The 26990-nt window shown below is 40.8% G+C and overlaps 1 protein-coding gene and 1 pseudogene across 1 annotated transcript; one reads left to right on the forward strand and one right to left on the reverse strand.

Annotated features, from left to right (window-relative positions):
- Positions 1-2423: 2423 nt before the first annotated feature.
- Positions 2424-16265, reverse strand: LOC141508171 (F-actin-capping protein subunit alpha-1-like; annotated as a pseudogene).
- A 7108-nt stretch (positions 16266-23373) lies between these two features.
- GUCA2B (guanylate cyclase activator 2B) lies at positions 23374-26737 on the forward strand. Its single transcript, XM_074191317.1, has 3 exons — positions 23374-23545; positions 24930-25104; positions 25939-26737. The coding sequence occupies exons 1-3, from the start codon at positions 23465-23467 to the stop codon at positions 25998-26000; spliced, it is 318 nt and encodes a 105-aa protein (XP_074047418.1). The 5' UTR covers positions 23374-23464; the 3' UTR covers positions 26001-26737.
- The last annotated feature ends 253 nt before the right edge of the window (positions 26738-26990 follow it).

Raw genomic sequence — 26990 nt, forward strand, 5'->3', positions numbered from 1 at the left:
ACCTCTCTTTTAGGAGGCAGATTCCATGTTTCATTTCTAGTCTTCTCTCTTGAATTGTAATTTATCACAGTGTTGATTAGAGTTCCTGGGTCTCACTGTACGTTTTTGTAATGATGTTCTTTTTTTAAATTTTGTATTTTTTTTCCAATTAAAAAGTTTCAACATTTTTGTTAGATTTTGAGTTCCACTTTTCCTCCCTCCATTCCTTCTCTCCCTCCTCCCAAGATGGCAAGTAATTTAATATAGATAGGCTATACATATGCAATCATGTTAGACATATTTCTCTAATAGTCATATTCGAAAGAAGAAAATGATGATATTATTGTGTAAATTATTTCACTGATTCTGTTTACCTCACTATGTATCAGTCTTCCTGGGTTTCTCTGAAGTCAGTCCTTTCATTATTACTCATGATGCAATAGTATTGCATTATATTCATCTCATAATTTTTTCAGTCATTCACCAATTGCCTTAATAACTGCTTGTTGGATGAATTGAACCTAATGGGACCATTCTCTCTGATCACTCTGTTCTGTCTCTGCACATGATCAAATGAGATAATATTTATTAAACACTCAACATAGCATCTGCCATATAGTAGATGCTATACAAATGCTAGATATTATTGTGAATATTTTTCCTGAAAAATTTCTGTAGTTCCATAGAGCATGGCTCTATAGAAAATGTCCCGGTTTTAAATTTCATCTCTGCCGTTTCCTGCCTGTAGGACCTTGGACAAATCACTTCACTCTCTGAGTATCAACTTCCTCATTTGTAAAAGGAAGGGATCAAACTAGAAAATCTATAATGTTTTCTTCTGGTTATAAATCTGTGATGACGAAGAAACTACTTGTGATAAAGTCAACCTTCAAACTTGGCACTGGCATCTAGAAAGAGCCCAATCCCTTGTTATTGTGCAACTGTAATTACCACAAGTTCCTTGAAGGGTTGGATCCCAGGAGAAGATAAAGAATGTACCCCACCTGTCCTATGGGAGCAGAACTTCTAGTACCAGTCAGACCATTCAAATCAAGAACACTTCCAGTCAGCCTGGCACCCTGAGCCTGATGTCACATTGGCATTTTTTTCTGTAACTGACTTCAGGATACAGTATGTCTTCAAACAGTAAAACCTCTCCCAGAAGCCTTGACCCACTAAACATCCTATCCTAGGGATTTCATGGCAATTCAGATGAAGAAAGAATTGAACCTATTTGGAAATGTGACTGTAAGTGTTCTGAGGAAGCTCATCTTAAAACTCTCACTCCCTAAATGAGTGGGGCCTTCCAGAGGTATTGCTCCCATTCAGGTTTCTAGGGATACCCTTAAGGGGCAGTGGAGAGTGTGTTTTTCTGATCTCTTGAGGTTCCCATTCTGCTGTGTTCTCCCCAATGTTAATTATCGGTGGTCAGTGCCCCAGTATCATTGATCCAAATAATATCTATTAGCTTTTACAAAAGGGATGTTTACTAAAAAATATAGATCAAAACTGGAAATGCAAAGCAGTTCTCCCAAAATGAAGAGGTGCACTCTCACCTATACCCTCTCAGTTTCTGGAAAAAAGTGAGCTCAACTTTAATGCAATTGAAAAAAACTATCCATCCCACCAAGTTCATTTTACAATGTGGCATGGCCATGGGGATGAGTCCATGCAATTCCCTCAATTCCCTCAATTTTTATGGTTGCTCATCAAATTTAATTGTCTACAAAATATGGCAGGAATATGGCTTACTTCCCAATCTTTCAAAGTTCATAAGATTGCCACCTATTCGAATACTATTTTATCTAAGAGCAGTAATGAACAGACACTGCAAGGACAAAAGCAGTAAAGTAGTAACAGGGTCAGGCCCTTCTGGGCCCCCACCTAGAAGCTTAGGGTTCTGCTCATTCCATCATAGCGTGGAGCAAAGTGGAACAAATCACCCAGTTAGCAAGTATTCCCTCCATCATGTCTGACCATATCATTCTCCTCATGAACAGTCAAACTCTTTTGTCAGGCATTTAAAACCTTGCCCAACTTATTTCCAACTGGCTTCCCCAGTTTGATTACACAACACCCAGTTAACACACACTTAAAGAGATCCAGGCAAACTGCCTTTCATTCCCTCACTTCCAACTTTTAGAATTCCTTCTTTTCCCCAAAACTCAGCTTAAGCATCTCCTTAAATATTACTTTCCTTGATTCTGCCCAACTACTAGTGTCTTTCCACCCCAAAATTATTTTTCATTTTTTGTATTTTATATAAACTTAGATATGTACATGTTGACTTCTCTGATATATAATAAGCCCTATGAAGAGAGGACTGTTTTTCATCTTTGTATCAGCAGGGTCTAATCCAGTACTACATAGCAGGTGCTTATTGGTCTTGGAAACCAAAACCATCTCTTTATCAAAGGAGATAGACCCTAGGGGGCAGCAGTGGCTTAAGCAGAACCATTGACAGCAGTGTTCTGGGAGAAATCGAAGCTCTTTTCACCCCCCAGAGGTGTCAGGCGACTCGTCTGGGGCCATACAGAAAGACCATTCCTGTGTTCCTCACCTCACCAAGAGCTCCAAGGAAAATACGTGGTGGGGGTTGAGGGTTAAGTTAAAAACCACATCTTAATCCTTAGAACTGACCAACCAAATGTGCAATGTGCTGCCTCTAGTTGGGGAAAATAAGTTCTCCATCCCTAGAGGTTTTCAAGAAGAGGAGAGATGACCACCTGTCAGAATTAGAGTAGGAGAGCTTACTGGTCAGGTATGGGGTGGATAAGATGGGTCTGTGTGGTCCAGTCCAACTCTGAGATTCCATAATGTGTGGGAGTGCAGGAAGGCAGCAGCTATAAATACTCATTTGCTCTTAAAGAGAGCATGCCTAATATGGAAATATATTTAACATTGTTGTACGTGTATAACCTATGTCAAATTGCTTTATGTCTTGGGAAGGGAGAAAATTTTATAAAAGTGAGTGTTAAGGGGCAGCTAGGTGGCACTGGCCCTGGAGTCAGGAGTACCTGAGTTAAAATCTGGCCTCAGACACTTAATAATTACCTAGCTGTGTGGCCTTGGGCAAGCCACTTAACCCCAATGTTTTTTTAAAAGTGAGTGTTGAAAATTATTTCTTCAAGTAACTGAGGGACAAAATTTTTTAAAACTAAATTATCCTCTCCCCCAAAAAACAAAGTAAAAAGAGAAAAAGCATGCCCCATACAAGAATTGCCTTCAGACAACACATACAACCTACGAGTAGCATCCCTAGATTTTTGATATCCTTCTTATCCTAAGATATTCCCTAGATCTCCCCAGTATACCTATTCCCTAAGCTTCTTCCTCCCACAGGCTTCACACTCCCCAGAGTTGCCTAATCCAGTAACGTTGACATTCTTCTAACCTTCCCAAACTTTTCAGCTCCTCTGGACTTCCTAGACTTCCCCATCTGCTTCCTTCCCAACCCTCTCTCTCTCAGGATCCCATTGCCCTTGGTTCTCAAGGTCTTTCCAGCTTTCCAACTCTCTTCTCCAAAACTGTATATATACAAAAATATATATGTATGTATATATATATATATATATATATATATATATATATATATGTATGAATGTATGGTTGGGTATCACCATGTTGTGGGGATCTTTTCTGGGGACAGGGTGTAACTCACCTTCCTATCCTCTAGCAATTTATTGAATAGGGGTTCTTAACCTAGGGTCCGTGAACTTTGTTTTAAAATTTGATCACTCTGTTTCAATACAATTGGCTTCCTTTGTAATCCTATGTAATTTTAATGCATTTAAAAACATTATTCCTATAAAAAGTACCTTGGCTTCACCTAAGGGATCATGACACAAAAAGGACCATGGTACCCCTCTCCTGAGTCCTCCTGGTGGAGAGCAAAATCCACATTCCCTGGAGAATAACTTGGCCTGGAGTAGGACTGTTTGCTCTGCTGCTCCAGTTTGCCCCTTAAATGAATCTGCTTCAGCTGCAATTCTGGCTAGTTCTGGCTCCACTCCCCACATCCTCCCCTCTCCCCTTATCCAAGGACCTGACTCCTCCAGACATTATCAAAATTATAGTGAATGGATGGATGTCAACAGGACCCCTTCTGCCTGAGGAGCTAGCCTGACCACCTGCCAGATAGTTATGAAGGGGTGTCTGAGCAGGGTTTGACTGTGGACACAAGAAAGAGCATCAAGGCAGCCAACTGAGAGGGAGGGGAAGAAGGAAGGAGGCACAGAGTCATGGGTAAAAGGGGAGAGTTCCCTTTGAAGAAAGGCTTGATGCCGATCCCATTCTGAGGCTGTCTCATGTATTGACAATCAGACTTCTAAATGGTTCAGCTCATCTTAATGGCTAATTTGGATAGGATCCCAGTTCATGAACTAATGTGTATTATAAGCTAGACAGTAAAGTTCAGATAAAGTGAAAAAGAATTCAGTCCCAGTCCCTCAGGTGGACAGTTTGGTGATGGTCTTGGGGAAAAGAGCCCTGAATTTGGAGACAGGAAGCACCAGTTATGGTCCCCAGCCCTGCCACAGGACTTCCTATACAGTCTTGGAGAAGTCATTTCTCCTCTCTGGATGTGCTTCCTTCTGGGAGAAATGAGAGAATGGGAGCTGGCCATCTAGAGGGGTCTTCCCAGTTCTTGGATTCTATCTGCTTGATTGCAAATATTTGGCTATTTGTGGTGGCCACCTTCCTCAGATCCATCAATCAACAAGCATCATTGGGTGCCTAAGTGTGCTTAGATGCTATGGATAAAAACACACATGAAGCAGTTCCTACCCTTTCAGAACTCATCTCCATTGGCCTAGGGGAAATAAGATGTTCACAGAAAAGCAGTCTGTGAAAGAAAGAACAACTAGAAAATAATTGGATGGGAAAATACTTGGGAATTGAGTGAATGGCCAAGGGGATGGAACATGGGGGAGAGGGACAATGTAGAAAGAAGAGGAGGATGAAGGAGACAGAAAAATCCAGAATTAGGAAACAGGGCTTGAGCAGGGCTGTGAAAGTAACTAGAGGGCGGCTAGGTGGCACAGTGGATAGAGCACCGGCCCTGGAGTCAGGAGTACCTGAGTTCAAATCCGACCTCAGACACTTAATAATTACAGAGATGTGTGGCCTTGAGCAAGCCACTTAACCCCATTTGCCCTGCAAAAAAAAAGAAAAAACCTAAAAAAAAGTAACTAGGGATTATTTAAGGTAAATAGGACAGACTCTGAAAAAGTTCTGAAGAGCCTACTGTATGCAGACCTTATAAAATAGTATTTCTTTTTATCTCACATCAACCATGGGAGGTAAATTCTATTATTAACTATTATTAATCCCATTTTCAAAGGAAGAAATTGAGGCAAATAGAGGTTAAGTGATATACATGCATTTATAATCTGTATTTCTGACTAATAGAGGCACTAATCTCTGGCAGTTAACTTTGGTGAAAATACACTGGAGTGGGGGCTCAATAGTCATTACTTTTACCAACAACAAACTTTTCTGTGCTAGAATTAGAGATGGAATGATATTTGTCCTTCATTCTCAAAGAAAACCATAATATCAAGGGAGGTGATGCTGTGACAAGCATGTGAATTGGATTTGAATGAGGTGGGGTTGTTCTAGGTCATCAACCTCACTTTCTCCTCTAGAGTCCTCTGGGTCTGGTGATCAGATATGAATCAGGAGGACTGGAGATGACCCTGGAGGTGAGGCAGTTAGGATTAAGTGACTTGCTCAAGGTTACACAGTTAATAAATGTCAAGGATCTGAGGCCAAATTTGAATTCAGGTCCTCCTGACTCCAGGGCCAGTTCTCTTCTGGGGAAATCTTTCCTGATTACCCTAGCCTTTTGACCCACTTCCCTTCAATTCATATAGCATTTATGTTTCCTCTTCATTTGATGTATCTCTATTGGGTCCCCTCCAAAATGGTAAGCATTGGGGGGGGGGGGATCAGCTCTTAATCATTTAGTGAGAGTTCTTTACATCTAGTTCAATCTCGATCCTCCCATGCTCTATCTCCCCTGCCCCACTCCAGACATCTTCATGCCATAGATGCTCTCCCCTCACACCATCATTCCCTACCTTTAATTCTGGGGAAGGTAACCAAGTCAATTCTATCATCCCTGGAAGACTTGCCAATCAATTGCCCAATGCCTCCCTTCAACATCTTTGTAATTCCCTGGGAGCAGCTAGGTGGTACGGCGAATAAAGTACCAGTACTCCTGACCTGGGTTCAAATGTGATCTCAGACATTTGACTCTTATGAGTTATGTGCCATTGGGCAATTTACTTAACCCTGATTGTCTTGATTCCAGTCATCCTGATCCATATCTGACCAATGGATACAGAGGACTCTAGAGGAGAAAATGAGACTGATGACTTAGCCCAGAACCCCCTCGTTCAAATCCAATTTACGTACTTGTCATGGTACCACCTTCCTGAAGTCATGGTCTTCTTCAAGAACATAGGACAAATACAACAATATAATTTCCTAGATCAAAACATTCTTTCCTAGATACCATTCCTCTATATTTTTGTTTCCTTATTAGAATATAAGCTCCCTAAGGGCAAAGGTATTCATGCACTTATGCCCCTCCTTAGCACAGTTCCAAAATACACAGTAAATATTTAAAAAATTTTCATTCATCAGCCCATTGCTTGTAAAGGGTCCTATGCCTAAGAGGTGCTCACTTAAAAATTGATTCAGGAATTAACTAAATGCTTTTTTTTAAATTGAAGAATGAAACATGCAGGTGCAACCTTTAAAGTAATAAGTGTCCTTATCTTAACTTTTACTTTCATTGACTCAGGTTCCCAGGCGTGAGGCCAGCCCCTTCAGGGATCTAAGTTTAGCACCTTTATTAGAGCACCTTTCTACTCCTTTGACTTGAGCCCCCATTCCAGTGTGTTTTCCCCAATGGTAACTGCCAGTGATAAGTGCCCTAGTATCATTTAACCCATTAACATCAATTAACTTTACAAAGAGGTATTAACTGTAAATATATACAAAAATAGACCTGGCAAGTGTGCATTATGAGCAGGTGTCTGGGAAAAATGGGGCTCCCACTGACCAATTCACCTGGAACACCTGAAAAGCTTCAGAACTTTAGAATGGGGAGGTAATGAGCAGGCTTCCCTTATGGAGCTGATTTGGGTATTTGCATTTGTGTCTCTACTACTTAGCACATGCTTGGTATTCAATAAATGCTTAATAAAAGTTTGTAGAAGGAGCACTAGAATGCTATAGAGCTGTGAAATTGTCTTACTTTTCTGGAAAGCAATTTTGGAACTCTGACTCCACACAATGATGTGTATGCCCATTAATCCATAAATCAATTCTGTAGCACTACTAGACCGGTAGCCCAAAGAAATCAAAGAAAAAAGAAATAAAATCATGTGCACAAAAATATTCATTGAAGCACTTTTCATAGTAGCCCAAAATTGGAAATTTAGAGGCTGTTCTACAATTAGGGAATGGTTAAACAAATTATAGTTTGAGAATATTGATGATGGTGTTTGTCCTTCATTATCAAAGATCATGACATCAGGGAGGTGATGTCATGACATGCAGGTGAACTGATTTGAGTGAGGGGGGGGCTATGCTAAGTCACCAGCCTCAATTTCTCCTCTAGCATCATCTGGGTCCAGTGACCAGATATAAATCAATACGACTAGAGATGGCCCTGGAAGTGAGGCAATCAGGATTAAAGTGCCTTGCTCAAGGTCACACAGCTTGAAAGTGTCAAGTTTCTGAGGTCACATTTGAACTCAGGTCTCTCTGACTCCAGAGTCAGTTCTCTAGCCACTGTACCTACCTAGTTGTAATGAAATATTAGTGTGCCAAAAAATTTTGAAATGGAGAAACTAGGAAGAATTCTGTAAACTGATGAAGATCAAAGTGAATAGGAGCAGGAGAGCAATTCATACAATTGCCACAATATTATAGTAAAAAATATCTTTAGAAGACTTTAAAACTCTACTCAATATGATTATAAGGGGGCAGAGCCAAGATGGCAACAGGAGAGGACCTTCTCTCAGTTGCTCTGGAGCAAAACTTATAAACTAAGAACTCTAACTACATTTTTGAGAGACAGAACCCACAGAGGGATCCATTGAGGCAATTCTCCAACCCAAGGTAACGTGGAAAAGAGTGGAAAGGCTTGGCTCCACGGGATCAGAGGGGGTAGCCCACCAGAGGGGTGGCCTGCCAGAGTGAAAGGAACTTCAGCCTCCTGGAGGCAGCCCCAGGGTGCTGGGAGCCGTGGCTCCCAGCAGCGAGGGCAGTTTCTTGACCTACACCCTGGGGAGCATCAAGCACAACTTGGGGGAACAGCGGGGGACCTCTGCCAGAGTGAGCACATGAAGCCCAGCCCTCAGAGCACACAGCGAGTAGTGCGGCTGATGTAGTCCAGATCCAGGAACCAGAAGCAGGAGGAGCCAGTAAGCAGGAGCCCCCAGGGCATGAGTGCAGAGCATAGGGAGGGGAGCAAAGAGAAACTGCTGAGTTCTGTCCTCTGCCCCAGGAACAGGACTCTGGGGTTCTGACCACATTCAGATCCTGATCGCAGTCTAGGCCCCCCCATAGAACAGCAGGGCCCCCTACCTCAGCCCTGTGGCAGAGGGGGGCGCATATGGTCATTCACAGATCAGGAAAGAGGACAGAGCCTCACACACTGAGATCTTTGTGGGGGTGTCCCAAAAGCTCAGGAAGCACCCCAAAACCAGGCTCAAGCTGGGAAAATAAGTAAGCAGAGAAAAAAGAGGAACACCATCAATAAATACTTTGCCTGTGATCCCAAGAAGGATCAAAACACTCAATCTGAAGATGAGGAGGTAAAAGCTCCTGCATCTAAAGACTCCAAGAAAAACAGAAATTGGGCTCAGGCCATGACAGAGCTCAAAAAAGACTTCGAAAATCAAATGAGGGAGATAGAGGGAAAAATTGGAAAAGAAATGAGAGAGATGCAGGAAAAACATGAAAATGAAGTCAGCAGCTTAGTCAAGGAGATCCAAAAAATGCTGAAGAAAATAACATGTTAAAAACCAGCATAGGTCAAATGGATAAAACAGTTCAAAAAGTTTTTGAGAAGAATTCTTTAAAAAGCATAATGGGCCAGATGGAAAAAGAGATAAGAAAGCTCTCTGAGGAAAACAAATCCTTCAGACAAAGAATAGAACTCAGGGAGACTGCTGATTTTATGAGAAATCAGGACTCAATACTTCAAAACCAAAAGAATGAAAAATTAGAAGAAAATGTGAAACATCTCATTGAAAAAACAACTAATATGGAAAACAGATTTAGGAAAGATAATTTAAAAATTATTGGAATACATGAAAGTCATGACTAGGAAAAGAGCCTGGACATCATTTTCAAAGAATTATTACAGGAAAATTGCCCTGATATCCTAGAAGCAGAGGGCAAAACAGAAATGGAGAGAATCCACTGATCTCCCTGAGAAAGAGATCCCAAAGAGATCCCCAGGAATATTATAGCCAAGTTCCAGAACTCCCAAGTCAAAGAGAAAATATTACAAGCAGCCAGAAGGACACAACTCAGATATAGTGGAGCTGCAGTCAGGATCACACAGGCCTTAGCAGCAACTACATTAAAATCGTAGGGATTGGAATATAATATTCCAGAAGGCAAAAGAGCTTAGAATGCAACCGAGAATCAACTACCCAGCAAAACTGAATGTCCTCTTCCAGGGAAAAAGATGGACTTTCAATGAACCAGGGGAATTTCAAATGTTCCTGTTGTAATGGCCAGAGCTGAACAGAAAGTTTGATCTTCAGATACAGGACTCAGGTGAAGCATAGAGAGTGGAGGAGAAGAGGAAAATATGAGGGACTTTATGATGATGAACTACGTGTATTCCTGTATAGAAAAATGATACTGATAATACTCATATGAACCTTCTCAGTTAATAGAGCAGGTAGAAGGAGCTTTTATAGATGAAGCACAGGAGAAAGCTGAATTTGAAAATATAATGTGGTGTAAAAATGGAGTCAATAGATAAAAGGGAAATGTAATGGGAGAAAGAAAAAGGAGAGGAGGAATAGGCTAAGATATTTCATATAAGATTTTTCTTTATTACAATGAGCTATTGCAATGATATGGAAGGGGGGAAGGTGAGGGGGAATGAGGGAATCTTTGCCCTCACCAGAGGTGGCTAGGAGAGGAAACAGCATATATACTCAATGGGGTATAGGCATCTGGAGTAAGGAGAGAAGGGGGATGGGGGAAGGAGGGGTATATGAGTGATGGAGGAGACCATGGGGGGAGAGTGGTCAGATATAACACATTTTCTTTTTTACTTCTTGCAAGGGGCTGGGATTGAATGACCTGTCCAGGACCATAGAGCTGGGTGGATGCTGGGTAAGGGGTGGTATGTGGGTATGGGGCCTCTTGGCCCCAGGGCTGGTAATCTGTCTGCTGTGCCACTCAACTACCCTACAGCAGAGACAGAGTGAAAGGAGAGAGAAAATATAGTTCATGGTAATAGAGAAGTATGAATGGAGGGAATTGAGATCAGCAATGGCAACTGTGGAAAAATATGGAAGTAACTTTTGTGATGGACTTATCCTAAAGAATGTGATCCACCTGCGACAGAGCTGGTGGTGTTGGAACACAGACTGAAGCACATTTTTATTATTATTATTTTCTGGGTGGGTGTTGCAGGGCAAATGGGACTGGGTGGCCTGCCTGGGGCCACACAGCTGGGGGATTGTTGAGTGTCTGAGCCCAGATTTGGACCTGGGTGTTTCTGGATCAGGGGCCAGTGATCTGTCTGCCACCCAGCTGCCCCTACTATTATTATTACTATTTTATTTTATTTGGGGTCTTTTTTTTTTGTTTTTTTGTAGGGCAATGGGTTGGGGTGGCTTGCATGGGGTCACACAGCTGGGTGATTGTTGGGTGCCTGGGGCCAGATTTTGGCTCTGGTGCTCCTGGCTCCAGGGCCTGTGCTCCATCCACTGCATCACCTGGCCATACCTACAATTATTATTATTATTATTATTTTTAATTTTAATTTTTTTCTCTCCCCTTTACTTTATCACTTATGCGGGTCTATATTTTCTTGGGGGAAGGGTATTATGTTTACTCTTAAACAAGAATATTTTAGTAATGTATAAAAACATTATTTGTACAAAATAAGAATAAATAAATAAATTAAAGCAGTGGATAAATGTGAAAAAATATGATTATGTTAAGATCAGGAAACATGATAAAACAGAACACCCACTTCTTACCAACAAGGTAATGAACTTGGAAAGCAAAGACATAAATTTGGGGCATGACCAATTTCAGAACTTGTTATGATGTGTCATACATGTTTATGATAAGAATGTTGTTTTTTAGAACATTTCTTTTAGGGGTATTTTTAATAGAGGTGGAATATATTATAAATGCATGAAAAATGAATTAAATTTAGATCTTTTAAAAATTAAAACAAATATAATAGTAATTGAAGAGGTGAGCTCCCTAGGTCGTTTGGTTGAAAAATTGGGGGAATTGATTGAATGATTGATTGTTGCAGAGGGTGTTCTTTGTCAGTTGTAGGATGGACTTAGATGGCTATCACAATCACTTCTATCTCTGAAATACCATGATTATGTTCTGCACTGTTACACACACACACACACACACACACACCACCACCACCACCACCACCACCACCACACCATAAACCCCTGCCATTTTTCAATGAGAAAAAGAGGTCTTATAGGTAACTTATAGGTTAGAACTTATAGGTAACAGGCCTGGACTACCAACACAGATATTCCCACCAATCCAGGGTTTCTTCCACCTTACAGAATCACCAGGAAACTAAACAGTTTGGTAGTGGAGGCATAGCTTCCATCTAAGAAGCTACATTTCCAGGTTCTGGAGTCAGTGAAAACTGTATCTGTGAAGCCAAGGTGACGTGAGGGAGGGACAGGTGGGCAAACTGGAGGAAGGGAAATTGGTAGGGTCTAGCCTAGGCATGTACAGCAAGGTTCATTCACAATAACAGTGGAGTCATCTAAAGTGTCATCTTACATAAAATTGGAGGTGTGTGCAGGGAGATTAGGTTCCAAGAGGGTTAGGGCTGGGGAGAGTTCGATCATGTGTAAATAAAACAGTTACTTCCCCCAATAAAAGTCAGGTATATGATGGGTTGAACAGGTAGGATAGGGCCGGCTGCAACTGGGAACAAGTTTAGTTTGATAGATAGTGGGGCAATTCCTAGAGAGATATGGAATGAGATTAGGAGAAGAAAAGATGAATGATGAGCTGGGGCTGAGATGGGATAACCTGTTTGGGGAAGTCACATTGCAGCACAGGTGAAAGGACACGTGGCTAGAGAGACACATGACTGCAAAGACACATGATGGGGAGAGATGCCGTCACCTCAGAACACAAAGACCTGGGTGGGGGGGCTGAAGTCTACCTTGGGCTGATCTTGCTGAAACTGGAAAGAATAAAGATGAGGAAGCAAGGGTCCAGTCATGGGGATAGGGTTTCTGTCCTACCCCCCTCCCCCAGGCCTCAGTATACCTGATTCAATGTGAGATCCCTTTGAGGGTATGATGATGGTGATGATGATGATGAAGATGATGATGAAAATGATGTTGATATTTGACCATGACATCAGGAATGGTATAGCTCTAGTTCTAGCTCTACCCCTAAGCTAGTGTGACCTTTGGAAGATGGCTTTTCAATTCCAATAATAAAACATGCTCCCTACCTCCTGATAGTGAAGGGATTGACTCAGGATGCAGGATGAAACATAGATTTCTGGTCATGGCCAATGAGGGAATGGATTTTGCTTGATTACATATATTTGTTTCAAGGTTTTTGTTTTTCTTTTCTTCTTTTTTCAATAGCAGGGAAGAGAGGGAGAGTAGAAATAGGTCAGAAGGACTTATAGACAAGCAGAACAACTTTGAAAGCTACATGTTGAACTTACCATATACTTTATTTTTTGTTTTGTTTTGTTGTTTTAGGTTTCTGCAAGGCAAATGGGGTTAAGTGGCTTGCCTAAGGCCACACAGCTAGGTAATTATTAAGTGTCTGAGACCGGATTTGAACCCAGATTCTCCTGACTCCAGGGCCGGTGCTTTATCCACTGCGCCACCTAGCCGCCCACCATATACTTTAAAAGAAAAGGAAAAAAACTAAAGACATCTACATAATAGATTAGCAGTTTCATATATTATCCTCTCCAATTTAAATTATGGGTAGAAATACCCACTTTATTATTAAGTCGAGAAAGTTTTATTTTTTTAGAACAGAATTGCTTTATTTATAAGAGGATTTTGTAATGTGGATGGATAATATGAATGGCAGATAATACAGATTTGCTTTATTTTGTAAAAAATGTTTATATAATTAAGGGGACACTATGGAAATACTCTTGCTTAACCATGTTGCTAAACAAAAACTATGCCACTTTAATCATAAACATCCCCCCTCTTCAAGGTGTATTTGGAGATAGGAAGATAGCATTTGGTTTTTGGTTTGGTTTTTTGGTTTTTTTGGGGGGGTTTTTTTTGCAAGGCAAATGGGGTTAAGTGGCTTGCCCAAGGCCACACAGCTAGGTAATTGTTAAGTGTCTGAGACCAGATTTGAACCCAGGTACTCCTGACTCCAAGGCCGGTGCTTTATCCACTAAGCCACCTAGCTGCCCCAGCATTTGGTTTAAAAAAAGAAAATGACCTCATGATAATGCCTGGTCACCTGAGTGTAAACAATGTAGAATGAATTCCTCATATAATTCTGATATTAGCCATAGCAAATCTGTGGTGTCTCTGTGTTTTGAGAGCTAAGGAACACTTTCCTTCACTCACCTTCTTTGTATCATAGTCTAAATCTAGTTCTTGGCAGGCAAGACTGAAGAAAAAAGTCAAATAAGTTTTATGAACCATTTAGAGTGAGTTGCCAGTGTTCACTTTAAGTCCATTATGAAACATGTAACAAACAAAAGAAAGACACTGCTTAGATTTTATTCTCGCTTTGGTGCAAATCTTTTTTGTTTTTATGATTTATGATTTAAAGTGCCTTGCAATCAGCAATCTGATTCATATGATTACAGTATAAACTAATAACCTACCACAAAGTAGTAAAGCATAATTATGCCTATTATTCCTTAGTTATGTGCATTTTATGTTTTAATATTAATTCTTCTACCTCCAAACGTCAGCAGTTTTTGAATATCAAATATATATATATATATATGTATGTATGTATGTATATGTAGTTAACTATATTCTAAAAATGCAGATGCTTAACAACTGTGTTACTGGGGGAAGGAAATTTTTGGAAAAGGAAGAAGTCAATCAAGTTTATTTGGTAGGAATGTGGTTAAAGTTTTTGGAATAAAAAATATACAACACAAAAATCCCAAATATTTCCCAAAGATGCTGGTCTTTATGGAATTATCAGAAAATTCCCTTTATTCCACCAAAGGGAACTTTCAAATATTTACAAATCCACAGCTTCCAGGATGCCATTAAGTGGCAATCAGCAATAAGAAAAAAAAAGGATATCTGTAGATATATGTTGCACATAGCATCTTTAGCTTTTGATTGATTAGTAAAAACCACTGGTGTACCAGAAGTACTATTAAGGGTAGGAGAGTATGACCAACATTACCTGCCTATTTGTGACAGAGCTTTCATAGCTAGGAAATTTTCTAACCAGTACATAGATTCCAGGAGATGCTCTTTCTCTTTCTTTTCTCAATGTTAAAAATAACTGGTTTTTTAAAAATTCCTTCAAGTGGAAACAATCACAAAAAGAAGTTATATCACAAGCAACACACACACACACACATACACACACACACAGAGACAAGAAAATGTTATTAGTTCAATAGTATTCCAAGAGGCTTAAAAACCTGTTACCCCAACAAAATACCACATTTGTTTATAAACCACTTATTTAAAAGACTATACTTTGAATCTTTCTTTCTTTCTTTCTTCTTCCTCTCCCTCTTTCCTCTTCATTTTCTCCTTCTCCTTCTCCTTCTCCTCCTTCTCCTTCTCCTTCTCCTTCTCCTTCTCCTTCTCCTTCTCCTTCTCCTTCTCCTCCTCCTCCTCCTCCTCCTTCTCCTTCTCCTTCTCCTTCTCCTTCTCCTTCTCCTTCTCCTTCTCCTTCTCCTTCTCCTTCTCCTTGTCCTTCTCCTTCTCCTTCTCCTTCTCCTTCTTCTTCATAGTACAATTGGAGAATTTCATATCCAGCCTTAAGCATTTCTTTGCCAGTCTTGTAGATGACTATCTGTTCCATTTGATTTTGGAGTGGATCACTGGAAGCTCCTGGCACCAAGTCTTGAAAGTGATGTCTGACATTTTCTGACAGTTCTCACTAATCAAGGTCTGATACTCATTTTGGGGATGTTTAAGATTTTAACAAATTCCTTATAGTTTGCACATCATTCATAACAGTAATGAATTCTGTACATCTTTGTGACTAACCAACTGAATATTGCCATCTTCATAGTAATGGACTTGAATCTTTAATACTCCAATCATCTGAGCCATGGGTGGTGTGATGGTAAACTTCCTTTCTCCAAAAAGTATTCCAATGGTTTTTAGGCTGAAATTGGTGGCTCTTAATACATGTAATAAAAGTCTTTACCTATCTGAAGATGTTTGTCTTTCGTTCTTGAAGACCATGACATCAGGGAGGAGATGCCATGAGAAGCAAATGAAGTGGATTTGAATGAGGGGGAGGGGCTGTGCTACATTACCAGTCTCACTTTCTTCTCCAGAGTCATCTGGGTCCAGTGGTTAGATATGAATCAGGAGGACTAGAGATGGGCCTGGATTCAAGGCAATCAAGGTTAAGTGACTTGCCCAGGGTCATATAGCTAGTAAGTGTCAAGTGTCTGAGTTGGGATTTGGACTCAACTACAGGTGACTACAGAGCTTCCACTACCTAGCTGCCCATCTATAATTTTAGCATAAACTATTGGAATAATGATCTTTCGCATGGCTCCTTAAGGCAGGATCACAGCATGACTCCATGACTTCAGAGTTCCATCTATGTCTAGGTTAGAGGTCACTTGCTTCTTTCCATAAGTGATCAAACTTAAAGGAAACAATTTCTTGGATCTAAAAATCTACCACTAGTCAGGTCACCATGTTCTGTGATTAAGATCTGATCAACATAGTGTACTGATCCATATTATGGGTGAATGCATGAGTGACCCCTTTTACAAGAACATTATCATTATTAAATAGTAACCGAACATCATTAAATACTTCATTAAATTCTTCTGCATGATGAGCGTGGCAGCTATCCATACCTCTTCCTTAAAGTCAACTATATTGGACTGCTCCAAGAAAGTGGTTTTTTTAAGTGGGGAAAAAACATAGGGATGGGATTCAATGATCCTTGTGTGGTCTTCTAGGTTTGATATTCTATAAAAAGTCTTTTACTCAAGTATATGTCCAACTTCCAAAAGGGAGCTGACCATCTATAGGAAAACTTAGGTTGGGGCAGTAATGTTTCAGGGGGGAAAAAAGTTAAAACTATGAGCAAAGGATGAAAATCTGTGGCGAAGCAAAATTGAGTTCAATAATAAGGAAAAACTCTACAATAATCAGAGTAATCAAAAAAAAAGGAACAGGCTTCTCAGGAGATAGCATGCTCCCCCAATATTTCTGTAGATGTTGCATGGTTACTCCCAAATTTTGATTATGAGTTTATTGGGTGGGTAAAACAACTTTGGGAGTGCCTTTAATTCATAGATTCTAGGATCATAGCAATCTAGACATCTACCAGTGCTCTCACTGTCTGCCAAAAGCACAGCATCTGGTGAAATCTTGACTTACCTTTAATATTAATTTCATTCTTCAAAAGGTAAAGTGTTTAGAAAGTCATTTCTTATTCCAGGTGAGCAGATTATTAACTCTAGAATCAGATCTATGTTCAAAGCTCACCTCTGTCACGATTTGTATAGCCTTGGGTACAAGTCATTTAATGATCTTGAGCTTCAGTTTTCTCAACTGTAAAATGGGTGAGTGAACTAGCTGATCTCTGGCATCCCTTCCAGTTTTAGATTGATGATTTTGTGACCTGAGCTCTTGTCATATATATATATATATATATTCATGGAAATGTTTTCACGTTTATATATGCATATAGACACAGGTACATACATACATGCAAACAGTATATATTATATAATCTATATTTTCTTCCCTCTTTCCTCTGTCTCTCTGTCTTTATCTATCTATCTATCTATCTATCTATCTATCTATCTATCTATCCTTTTTAACAGGAATCCCAGGTTTTGGGAGAATGAATTTCAAAGAGTTTAGAGAAAAGTTAAATAGTATCTCTATATATCAAATTCCATAGGGGAAAGCATGAGTAGTCAAGGAGGCAGGGGAGCTGACTGTGAAAACAGGCAAGCATTGCTGCCAAGGGTCTTACGGAGGTTATCAGGTTTTTTTGTCACTCTGAGTCTACCTATAAAAACAGAAAGATAGCCCAGACTTTAGGGCTAGTGTACCTAAAAAATGTTCCTTGGGCTATTGTTATAAAGATAGCTGTGCTGGAAGAAAGAAGAGGCAAAGGGGCTGATATGCCAAACTGGATTCCCATTGGAAAGGATAATTTTTCAGCCAACAAGAGAGAAACTATTCAATAGAGGATTTCCTTCTAAGATCAAGCAAGGGATTCCAAAGGCTTATTTTGCTTCATAATAAATAAGCACTCTCAGTGTGTAGCAGGGTCAAGGATTATACAACTGGGGACCACACAATCTGTTGGTAGTGTAGAGAGTTCATTCAGTTGGGGGCCAGTATTCAATGGCAGACTACAGTAAAAAAAAATATAGCTTACCCTTGGTGATGATTTAAACATCCAGACCTTTGAAGGGAAACATCTTGGTCATTTGTAGCATATTAGGAATTAATCAACCAGGTAACTTGTGTCCTACACTTCAGGTAGGACTTTGTTCACTTGACCAGGCAGGGTTTAATGTCTCTGAGTCAAGAGAAGATGGGAACCTTTGGGAAATGATGAGTGAGATACAATTAGACCAAGAATCATTTCTCTGATGGCAGGGGTCTTTAAACTTTTCTGATTTGTGAACTCCATTAAAATTTTTGAGAACTCCCCAAATGCACATATATACATATTTCAACTTATTTATAAATTGTACAATATATATAGACAAAAGAGAAATTTTAAAAGCATGAGATTTGATGAAATAATATATTTGACCTTCACAACAACAGATAAGAAAACTGAGGCTGTGAGAGGTTAAGTGACTTGCTCAGGGGCTCACAGCTCTGTCTAAGGCAGGATTTGAATTCAGTTCTTCCCAGTTCTGTGTCCAGTGCTACCTAGCTGCCAAAATAGATACTAAAAAAATAAAAATAAAAATCCTAAGACTCTGAAAGCATGGTGATGCCTATATAATGTGATGACCTTAAACCATACTGACCAATAATATACCATCAAGGCAAAAAAAAACCCAGGGGATAGAGCACTGGCCCTGGAGTCAGGAAGACCTGAGTTCATGCAACCTCAGATACTTAATAATCACCTAGCTATGTGACCTTAAGCAAGCCACTTAACCCCATTGCCTTGTAAAAATTTTTAAAAAAGACAAAGTTAGAATTCAATTTGGCAGTTAAGTGAAGGCCAGGTCAGAGGGAAAGATTTGAGGCAGAGAAACCAATTAGGAGCCTGCTATGATAGTTTAACTGCAAAGTGATGAGAACCTGAATAAAAATGATCACTGTTGATTGAAGAGAAGATAGTTCAGATGAGAGTGATGAAAACCTGAATAAAGATATTGGTTGGTGATTGAAGAGAAGATGTGTGGGGTGAGGGGAAGTAGAGTGGGGAATGATACTGAGGTTGTAATCCTGAGGAACAAAGGAAAGTGATACTCTTGATGAAACTATGGAAGGTTGGGAAGGGGGAGGATTTGGCAGGAAAGGAAGCATAATGAGAAATGCAATGAAAATAGAACCCCATCTGTGCCTACTCATTCTGCTCAACTCACTCTCCCACTGAAAACAAAAAAAGGGAGTGGGATGGGGCTCTTACTCACCAGCCATTGCCTAAGAATATCGAGCGTAAAGAGATATGTGCCACAGCAAGAGGGGATCTGGGAGAGAGATCTGGATTCTTTGGTGATTGGAGAGAATTTTACCTGCACAGCTGCTGGGCAAGAATACCTGGATAACAGTTACATTAGTGAGGTCTTTGTGTTCAAAGAATAAAGGGAGTGAGAATGTACACAGCCACAAGAAGTTAGTGTCTGGGATGGGGTAATAGAGATGGTGTGAAGGCAATAATGGATGAAAGAAGGGTGGAATTATGCTGGAAACAAGATTCCCTCATTGACTTTTGTGGAGAAGATGGAATGCTAGCCATATTACCACTCTCCAGTTGGTTATGGCTAAGAATACTACTGTGGATTCTTGGGGTATGATGGTCCTACTCTCACATCCAATGCCTCGAAACCATATTGTTCCTACCTGGGGCTATATTTGGATGTCAAAGTTCTAGCCCAGTGGTACAGGCAATACCTTCCTCACCTCCACTGTAGATCTTGGCAATTTACATCCCTTACATCATACCTCTAAGTGACTTCACGGATGAAGAGCCATGGATACTTGGCTATCCATGGTACATGACTATTCATGAACATGTCTCATGGATGTAGTGTGATAGTGTATGATAGTAAGAAGTCTTTGGGGGATAAGACCATCCCAAGGGAAATGACTAAAATAAAATAAGTTATAGCATATTGGCAGAAAACTGAATGGGCGATGAAATAGCAAGAAATATTGGGGTAACTTTTCATGGGAAAGACAGACAAGGAGATTTGTTAGAATACACTGTAGAGACTGCTGCTACAACTGAGTGTCACATGACCATAGAAGACCAAGAAGAGCCTGACCATGGTGGAGAGTGACACTGGAATAAGAGTCAGAAAGACCGAGCTTCCAATCCTGCTTCCAACACTTACTAGCTATGTGATCCTGGGCAATTCACTGCAACTCTCTGTGCCTCCATTTTTTTTCATCTGTATAATGAAGGGGTTGAACCTGATAGTTTTAAATCTATGATATCATGATTCTTCCTTCCAACAAAATCATCTCCATAGCTACAGCATATGAGCTTGTGAAAGGAACAACAGCCCAGAGGTCTGGGCTCTCCTTGTCTACAGGCCTCAGACCACAAGACTGGTTCCCTCATTAGGGCTAATGGCAGCAGCTGCACCCTTCCCAGTTCAACTTCCTTGACTCTATGATGTGGAAGTCAGACCAAGAGGCATGAGAAGTTCTCCAGAATGGAATTCTGGAGATACTACAAACTGTGATTATTCTGATGGAAAAAAACAAGAAGAGCTATCGGAAAAGATTGATGTGGATGTAAATGGAACTTATTGACTAAGGTTGAGAGAGAAACCTGAATCCCCCTTGCTCTCTTCTGCCATCTCTGCCTCTATCACTCAGTGACCTCTCCTCTGAGATTCATTCCATCCATCTATATCACTCTCTCCAAATTTTTATCCTCATCTTTTAGTGTGACCTCCAAGTCATCTTCCCTCATTTTTCAAATATTTTTATACTCAGCTCCCAGTTTTATCCTCTAACGCCTCTAAAATCAATACTTATATTGTTACCTTTTCATTCCTTAGCCTCCCAGGTCATTCATCTCCTTGACTCCCATAATTTAGAGTTATAGCTCATAAAATCATAGCTTTAGTACTGGAAAGGACCCTAGAGATGCAAATTCTGGAGTCTAACTTCCTCATTTTACATATGAGGGAACTGAGACCCAGAGAAGTTAAATGACTTGACCAGAGGTCACACAGCTATTAAGAGTCAGAGATGGGATTTCGTCCCAGGTCCCTCCTGATTTCCAGTCCAGTTCCTAATATACTATGCCAACCTGCCTCCATCATTCAAAGTCACTCAAAGGAATTCAGAGACATTGTTCTATTAATTAATAAGACAGAGCACTGTTGAACTGGTTAGAAATTAGAAACTCTTTTAATGACCCCAGAAGGGGGGGGGAGTATCTTTTTATTATCAATAAGGGCTGTTGGGCAGTGCAGTGGACAGTGCTCCAGATCTGCTGTCAAAAAGACTCATCTTCCTGAGTCAAGTCTGACTTTAAGCACATATTAGTTGTGTGACTCTGAGCAAGTTACTTAATATTGTTTGCCTCAGTTTCCTCATCTATAAAATGAGCTGGAGAAGGAAATGTCAAACTATCCCAATATCTCTGCCAAGAAATTCCAAATAGGGTCACAAAGAGTCATACCCAATTGAAAAATACCAGTTTTATGGTATGATTATGAGTCATGGAAACATGGGAAAGTGCATGGTGGGTGGGAACAGGTTGAAGCATATCACAAATAAGGAACTATGAGGAAAGGATATCATGAGAAAAGAAGCTGAGGTCAAAAAGAAGTCAGGGACTCCATGGGGAAAGCAAGGGATTACCAGTGGCCAACTCATGTATCATACTGGTGTCTCACAAGATGGGTGGGCATGCCAGAGTGGCCAGTTTCATCAATAGAAGGAATATCCACAGTGATCCATGTAAATAGGGGCATCCACATGTCCACAGATCATATAAATATCTGAGTCATCAACAAATTTGATAAATATGCCTTCTCTGTCTTTATCCTTGTCACTGATTTAAAAACAAATCAAGGTTTATAAAGGGTTTACAAGATTGTTTTCCATTGATTTTTCTCCTTTGATCCTCATAATAGATCTATGAGATAAGACACTACTAGTATTGTCCCCATTTCACAGATGAGAAAACCAAGGTTAAGATGAGTGGAGTAGCTTTCCCATTGTACCACAGTTTTTAAGAATGAAGAGACCAAATTGGAATATAGGTCTTCCTGACTCATTTCCAACACCAGTCCACCTACTATACCATACAGTCAATACAGAACCAAGACTACAATCAAGGATCCCTCCACCAAAGACTTTCCTCCAAGTTGACATAAATGACCTCTCTTTGGATATGGTCATTTGTCCAGTTCTAAATTCATTTACCTGTGTCGTCTAACCCACATCTCTCATCAACTCTGAGAATAGATAAATCTTGTGACAATTTTCAAAAACTGAGAATCAGCTTAATTCTTTAAAGTTCAGGTCAAATTTTATACTAATCATTTAAAGGACTGTGTTGGGTGATCACTACAAGTCAACATGGGTTCATCAAGAAAATATTAGTACATATTGACTTAATTTTCTTCTCAGGAAATATGATGAAGAAGAGTCAGAAAGGAATAGAATCAAGAACCAAACTGAAGGGATTAGTCTGGGTAAATACTACATTGTTTTGAGACTAAAATAAGAAAATTATTATAGACATTAAGAGATTAAAGGGAATGAGGGAATGGATTGTAAAGAGCTCAAGATAGCCTCAGTTTTTAATAATTTACTTAAAAGTAAGGAGACATGAGTTCTGGAGACAAGGGGGAAAAGTTTTAGAATATACCTTATTGGAGATGAATAAAAGGATAACCAGGTAGTAAAAATGATCCGGTTGAGGTCAGATACTATAATTAAGAAGGTTTTGCTATTTTCTCTAGCAATATTTGACCATTCAGGAATAGGAGCAGAGAAGGTAGGTTGAAGGGCATTAGGATTGTGGTGATTGTAGAAGGCCAAGGGGTTATAAAATCATGCAAAATGGTTAACTATAGAATCAAAGTTGAGTAGAATTGATTGATTGGAAACTAGAAATCAAAATGAGTTTGTAAAGCACAAGTTTGGGCTATCCATCTCCAGAGAGAGAACTGATGAATTCTGAGTGCAAATGAAAGTATAATTTTCTCACTTTTATTTTTGCAATATGACTAATATGGAAATAACTTATTTATGATTTCACAGGCATAACTGATATTATATAGCTTGCCTTCTCAGTGGTCAGAGAAGGATTTGGGAGAGAGGGTGGAAGGAAGAGAGAGAATTTGGAACTCAAAATTTAAAAAGAAGAGTCTAAAATTAATAAATTTAATTAAAAAATTAAATGTGATTAATACAAAAAAGAAGAAAACAAATTTGGGAGAAGTCTGAAAGTGACTCACATGTCCAAATTTTTGATTTATAAAATATAATCATTATAATTATTTACTGGCATACCAGTAGGTGAGAAATGCCAAAACAAGATATTTATAGACCCAATCAGGACAAGACACATTAAGGTGGGGGGGCAGGGCAGGAACAGATGGTAATACAGGAAACAAAGTAGAAAGAAAGGCACTGAAACCACCCCCCTTGAAAACTCAGGACTGTGTCTGGCCCAGAGCCAGCTTGGATGAACCCTGCCTCCTATCCCCTAGCACCACCCCCAAAGGGACACTTCCCTCCCCCTCTGACAGGAGAGTTAATAAGTGACCAAGAAGTCATCACCATGGCTTAAAAAGTACTGGAGAGGGGTCAAGGTGGAAACCGGGTAAGTGAGAGAAAAAAGACCAGAGCAAAGAAGACTGGAAGATACCATGAAGGTCCTGACGCTTTCATTAGTTGTTGCTGCCATGCTCTTGATGCTGGCACAGAACACCCAGTCAGTCTTCATTCAGGTGAGACCCTTAGGGGCCTGGTTCCAATTCTGCCCCCCCCACTGTCCTTGGCTCTGCAGGGGGAGGGGGGAAGGGTGATCATCATGATATACCATCCCTACTAAGAGAAGAGGGAAAGGGCAGGGGGAAGGGAGTTTTCAAGGGGAAGGATGGATCCTGGCCAGCAACTTAGAGGATGCAAGGGGTAAGAAAAGAACCATAGGGACGCAAGAGTGAAGCCAGATTCCTCTTGTCCCTTGAAGGAGACCAGAGTCCACCTGTCCTGAAGCATCATCTGTCTCCAACTGAGCCACCTGGTGTTTTGGGGAGCTTCAGTACCTTTGGCCTTCTGCTGTAAACTCATTCTGAGGACATGTCTGGGTGGGCTCTTGTGACCTCTTGTCTTTTCTGATAAACAAGGAGTCAGAAGGGAAGGGCCAGCACAATCTAGATCTTGGCCACACTCCATGTCCTTCTACCTCTACTGGTGAGGCCAAGCTTTGCTGCTTAGGAGACTCATGTCAGTAGCCTGCCCCACCCCATGTTGTCACACATTTACCTTCAACCTCCTTCCTGATTCTTCTTAGAGGAAGTTAGGTGACATAGTAGGGCCTGACTTGGAGTCAGGAGGTCCCGAGTTCAAATCTCACCTCAGACTCTGTGACCCTGAGAGTCGCAATGTCTCAGTCTCATATATAAAGGGGGAGTAATAATCACATCTATCTCCCAGGATTTTTGTGAAATAACATATTTAATGTGTTTGGCAAACTTTGAAGCCTTATATTTTATAGGTCAGGGAGTGGGAGGGAAATGAACCTAGAGCCAATGATAGTGGAAGGTAGGAGTAATTGCCCAGGAAGATTCCTTCCTCCCCAGATCCTGAGTATGGGGAGTTCTATCTCTCATTCAAAAGAAGGAATCCACTACCCCTTAAAGGGAAAATACTTGGAGGCTGAAAGGGACCTACTAAGAGGTGACTGAGTCCAATCCCTCTTATTTGGCACATAAGGAAGATGAGTCTAAGAGATATTATGTGAATTTCCCAGGGTTACATGGTCAATATGTTAGTTTTGAATCTAGCTGTTTCTGAATTTAAGTTCAATGCCGAACCACCACACCTCCCCATCCTTCCTGGGGATGGAGAAGGGCAGTCTCTCTTCATCTCTGAATCTGGGGACCTGATCTTGTCCTATCACCTCCCTGAGGTAGCCCAGGGTTCCAGGTATTCTGGATTCTTCCTTCTAGAAACATGCTAAGTATGTGGGTTCTGTGGCTAGGAACATCCTCAGTGAGTCCAGGCTTCCCAGATCACCCATTCCTTGCTCCCCCTCCTATCCCAAAGCATCCCTATTGGGTAGAGGGCTGGAAACTGGAGAGCCTCTAACTTTTCCCTCTCTTCCCTTAGTTTGGGAGCCTCAAGGTGACCCTAGAGTCTGTGAAGAGCTTGGAAGAGCTAGGTTTCAGTCCCCAAGAGAGATCCCAGCATGGTGCATCTGTCGTGTGCAACAACCCAAACCTACCCTCTGACCTCAAGCCTGTCTGTCAGAATGATCGAGCTACCCTCATCTTCAAAGCCCTGAGTATGTGCCTTCCCCACCCCATATACACTAAAGACACTTCCCCTGTTTGACACATGAGTCTGACACATGAGTCCTTCTTCACCCCCTCTATTTCTTCTCATCTCATTAATTACCTCTCTGCATCAGGACAAAGTATTCTCAAAGTGGAATACTCAGATATTCTCTTCCACCTGTGTGAGTTTAGGCAAGTCACATCACCTCTTTTGCCTTACTTTCCCCATCTAAATGATCTCCTAGTGTCCTGTGACTCTCCTTACCATACTTCTCTGTTGACCTCAGCTAACTGCTTTACTCTCACCACACAATCTCTTTTCCATTGCCTCTTCTTCTTCTTTCCTAACTTACTATTATCCCCACCCAGTCTCACTTCTCATTCTTCTGTACTTCTCTCCAGTCTTCTTTATCTACTAGGTCCTCACCTCATCTCTCCATAGTTCATCCCTCCCTACCTCACCCCTCTCTATCTCCTCCCTCCACACAGCCCCAACACAAAGCTCCTCGCCATCCTCACATGTTCCTCATCCATTAAGGAAGATAGAATGTTGGACTTAGAATTGAGGAAAACTTGAACTCAAATCCCATACCTGCAACTTACTAGTAATGTGACATTAAGCAAGTCACTTCCTTATCTATAAAATAATAGCTTCAAAGATGAATTTTGACTCAATCTATTACCCCAACCTTCATTTCCTCCCTTCTCTTCACCCTTTTAGGTTTACTTTCCACTCAATCTCTTTGTTCCCTTTAGCAAAATGTTTTCTCAGCCAAGTTTCTCTTCCCAGGTCCAGTCAGACTTCATTTCCCTTGACCTTCAATGTTTTGTTCCTTCTCCAGGAAACATTGCCCAGGATGACTGTGAACTCTGTATAAATGTGGCCTGCACAGGCTGCTCCTAAGATAGCATCAAGGGCCCTCCCCACCTCAAGGAATGGATGCTGGTTCTGCCTTATCCCTATCTTGACCTCTTTCCCTGCCTCCCATACTCCTCTACATAAAGCTGCAAATGTCTACAGATGGAGTCCTCCCTGTTGCCAAGGCAGACTTTGGGTCACTTTATGAGAGACAGGGAAAAGCCCTGGGTTCCTATCATCTCTAAGCTCTGTCTGAGGAGGGATAAGCCTCCCTCCAGAAATGATTCTTGAGGGTCCCAGTAATAGCTGTCTGATCATGGAATAGTACAAGCTTAGTAAAGTTGTTCTGGGGGTGTTAAACTCACATCCCACTCCCAATAACTACTAGTAACCATCATTTCACTCTGGAGGCAAAGTCTGGAGAAAGATACAGGTGGGCAGGCTCAAGTCTAGATGCCATGTGGGCCAGCACAATTCTCCTCTCCCCACATTCCCACACCACTATATCCCAAAGGAAGGTGTATTCTTATGATGATAGAAGGGCCTTCATCTCCATCACCAGTGCTATCATCATCATCATCATCATCATCATCATCACGGCCAGCAGAAACATCCTTTGTGGGGAGCACTTTTGTCAATAGGGGTTGGGTCTTGAACAAAGAATTTAAACAGTTGTAACTCCTGCCCTTGATGAGGTTTCCCATCCAATCTGAGATAGATTTCTTGTCCTGCACCAATCTTCTGGAACCATACTGGTCAGTGAATAAAGGATTTATAAATATGCTGAGAAAAGAGAAAAGTTTTTTCTATTGCTGGGGGCTATGGGAGCAGGGAGACTGGCATTCTGTGTTAGCCAAAGGCCCAAGGGTGTCTCTTGGGTTGATAAAGGAAGCACTAAACCCTCACTAGTCGATTAGGATTAGAGGAATTAGACCAGAGAGAGCATTTCCTGTTCTCTTCCAATTAGTCCAAGAAACCTTAATGGACTGTCCATTCCACTTGGGGACTTTGCTAATGGTTAAGAAGTTTTCCCTT

This window comes from Macrotis lagotis, chromosome 1 (assembly GCF_037893015.1).
Source record: "Macrotis lagotis isolate mMagLag1 chromosome 1, bilby.v1.9.chrom.fasta, whole genome shotgun sequence".
Classification (NCBI taxonomy): Eukaryota; Metazoa; Chordata; class Mammalia; order Peramelemorphia; family Peramelidae; genus Macrotis; species Macrotis lagotis.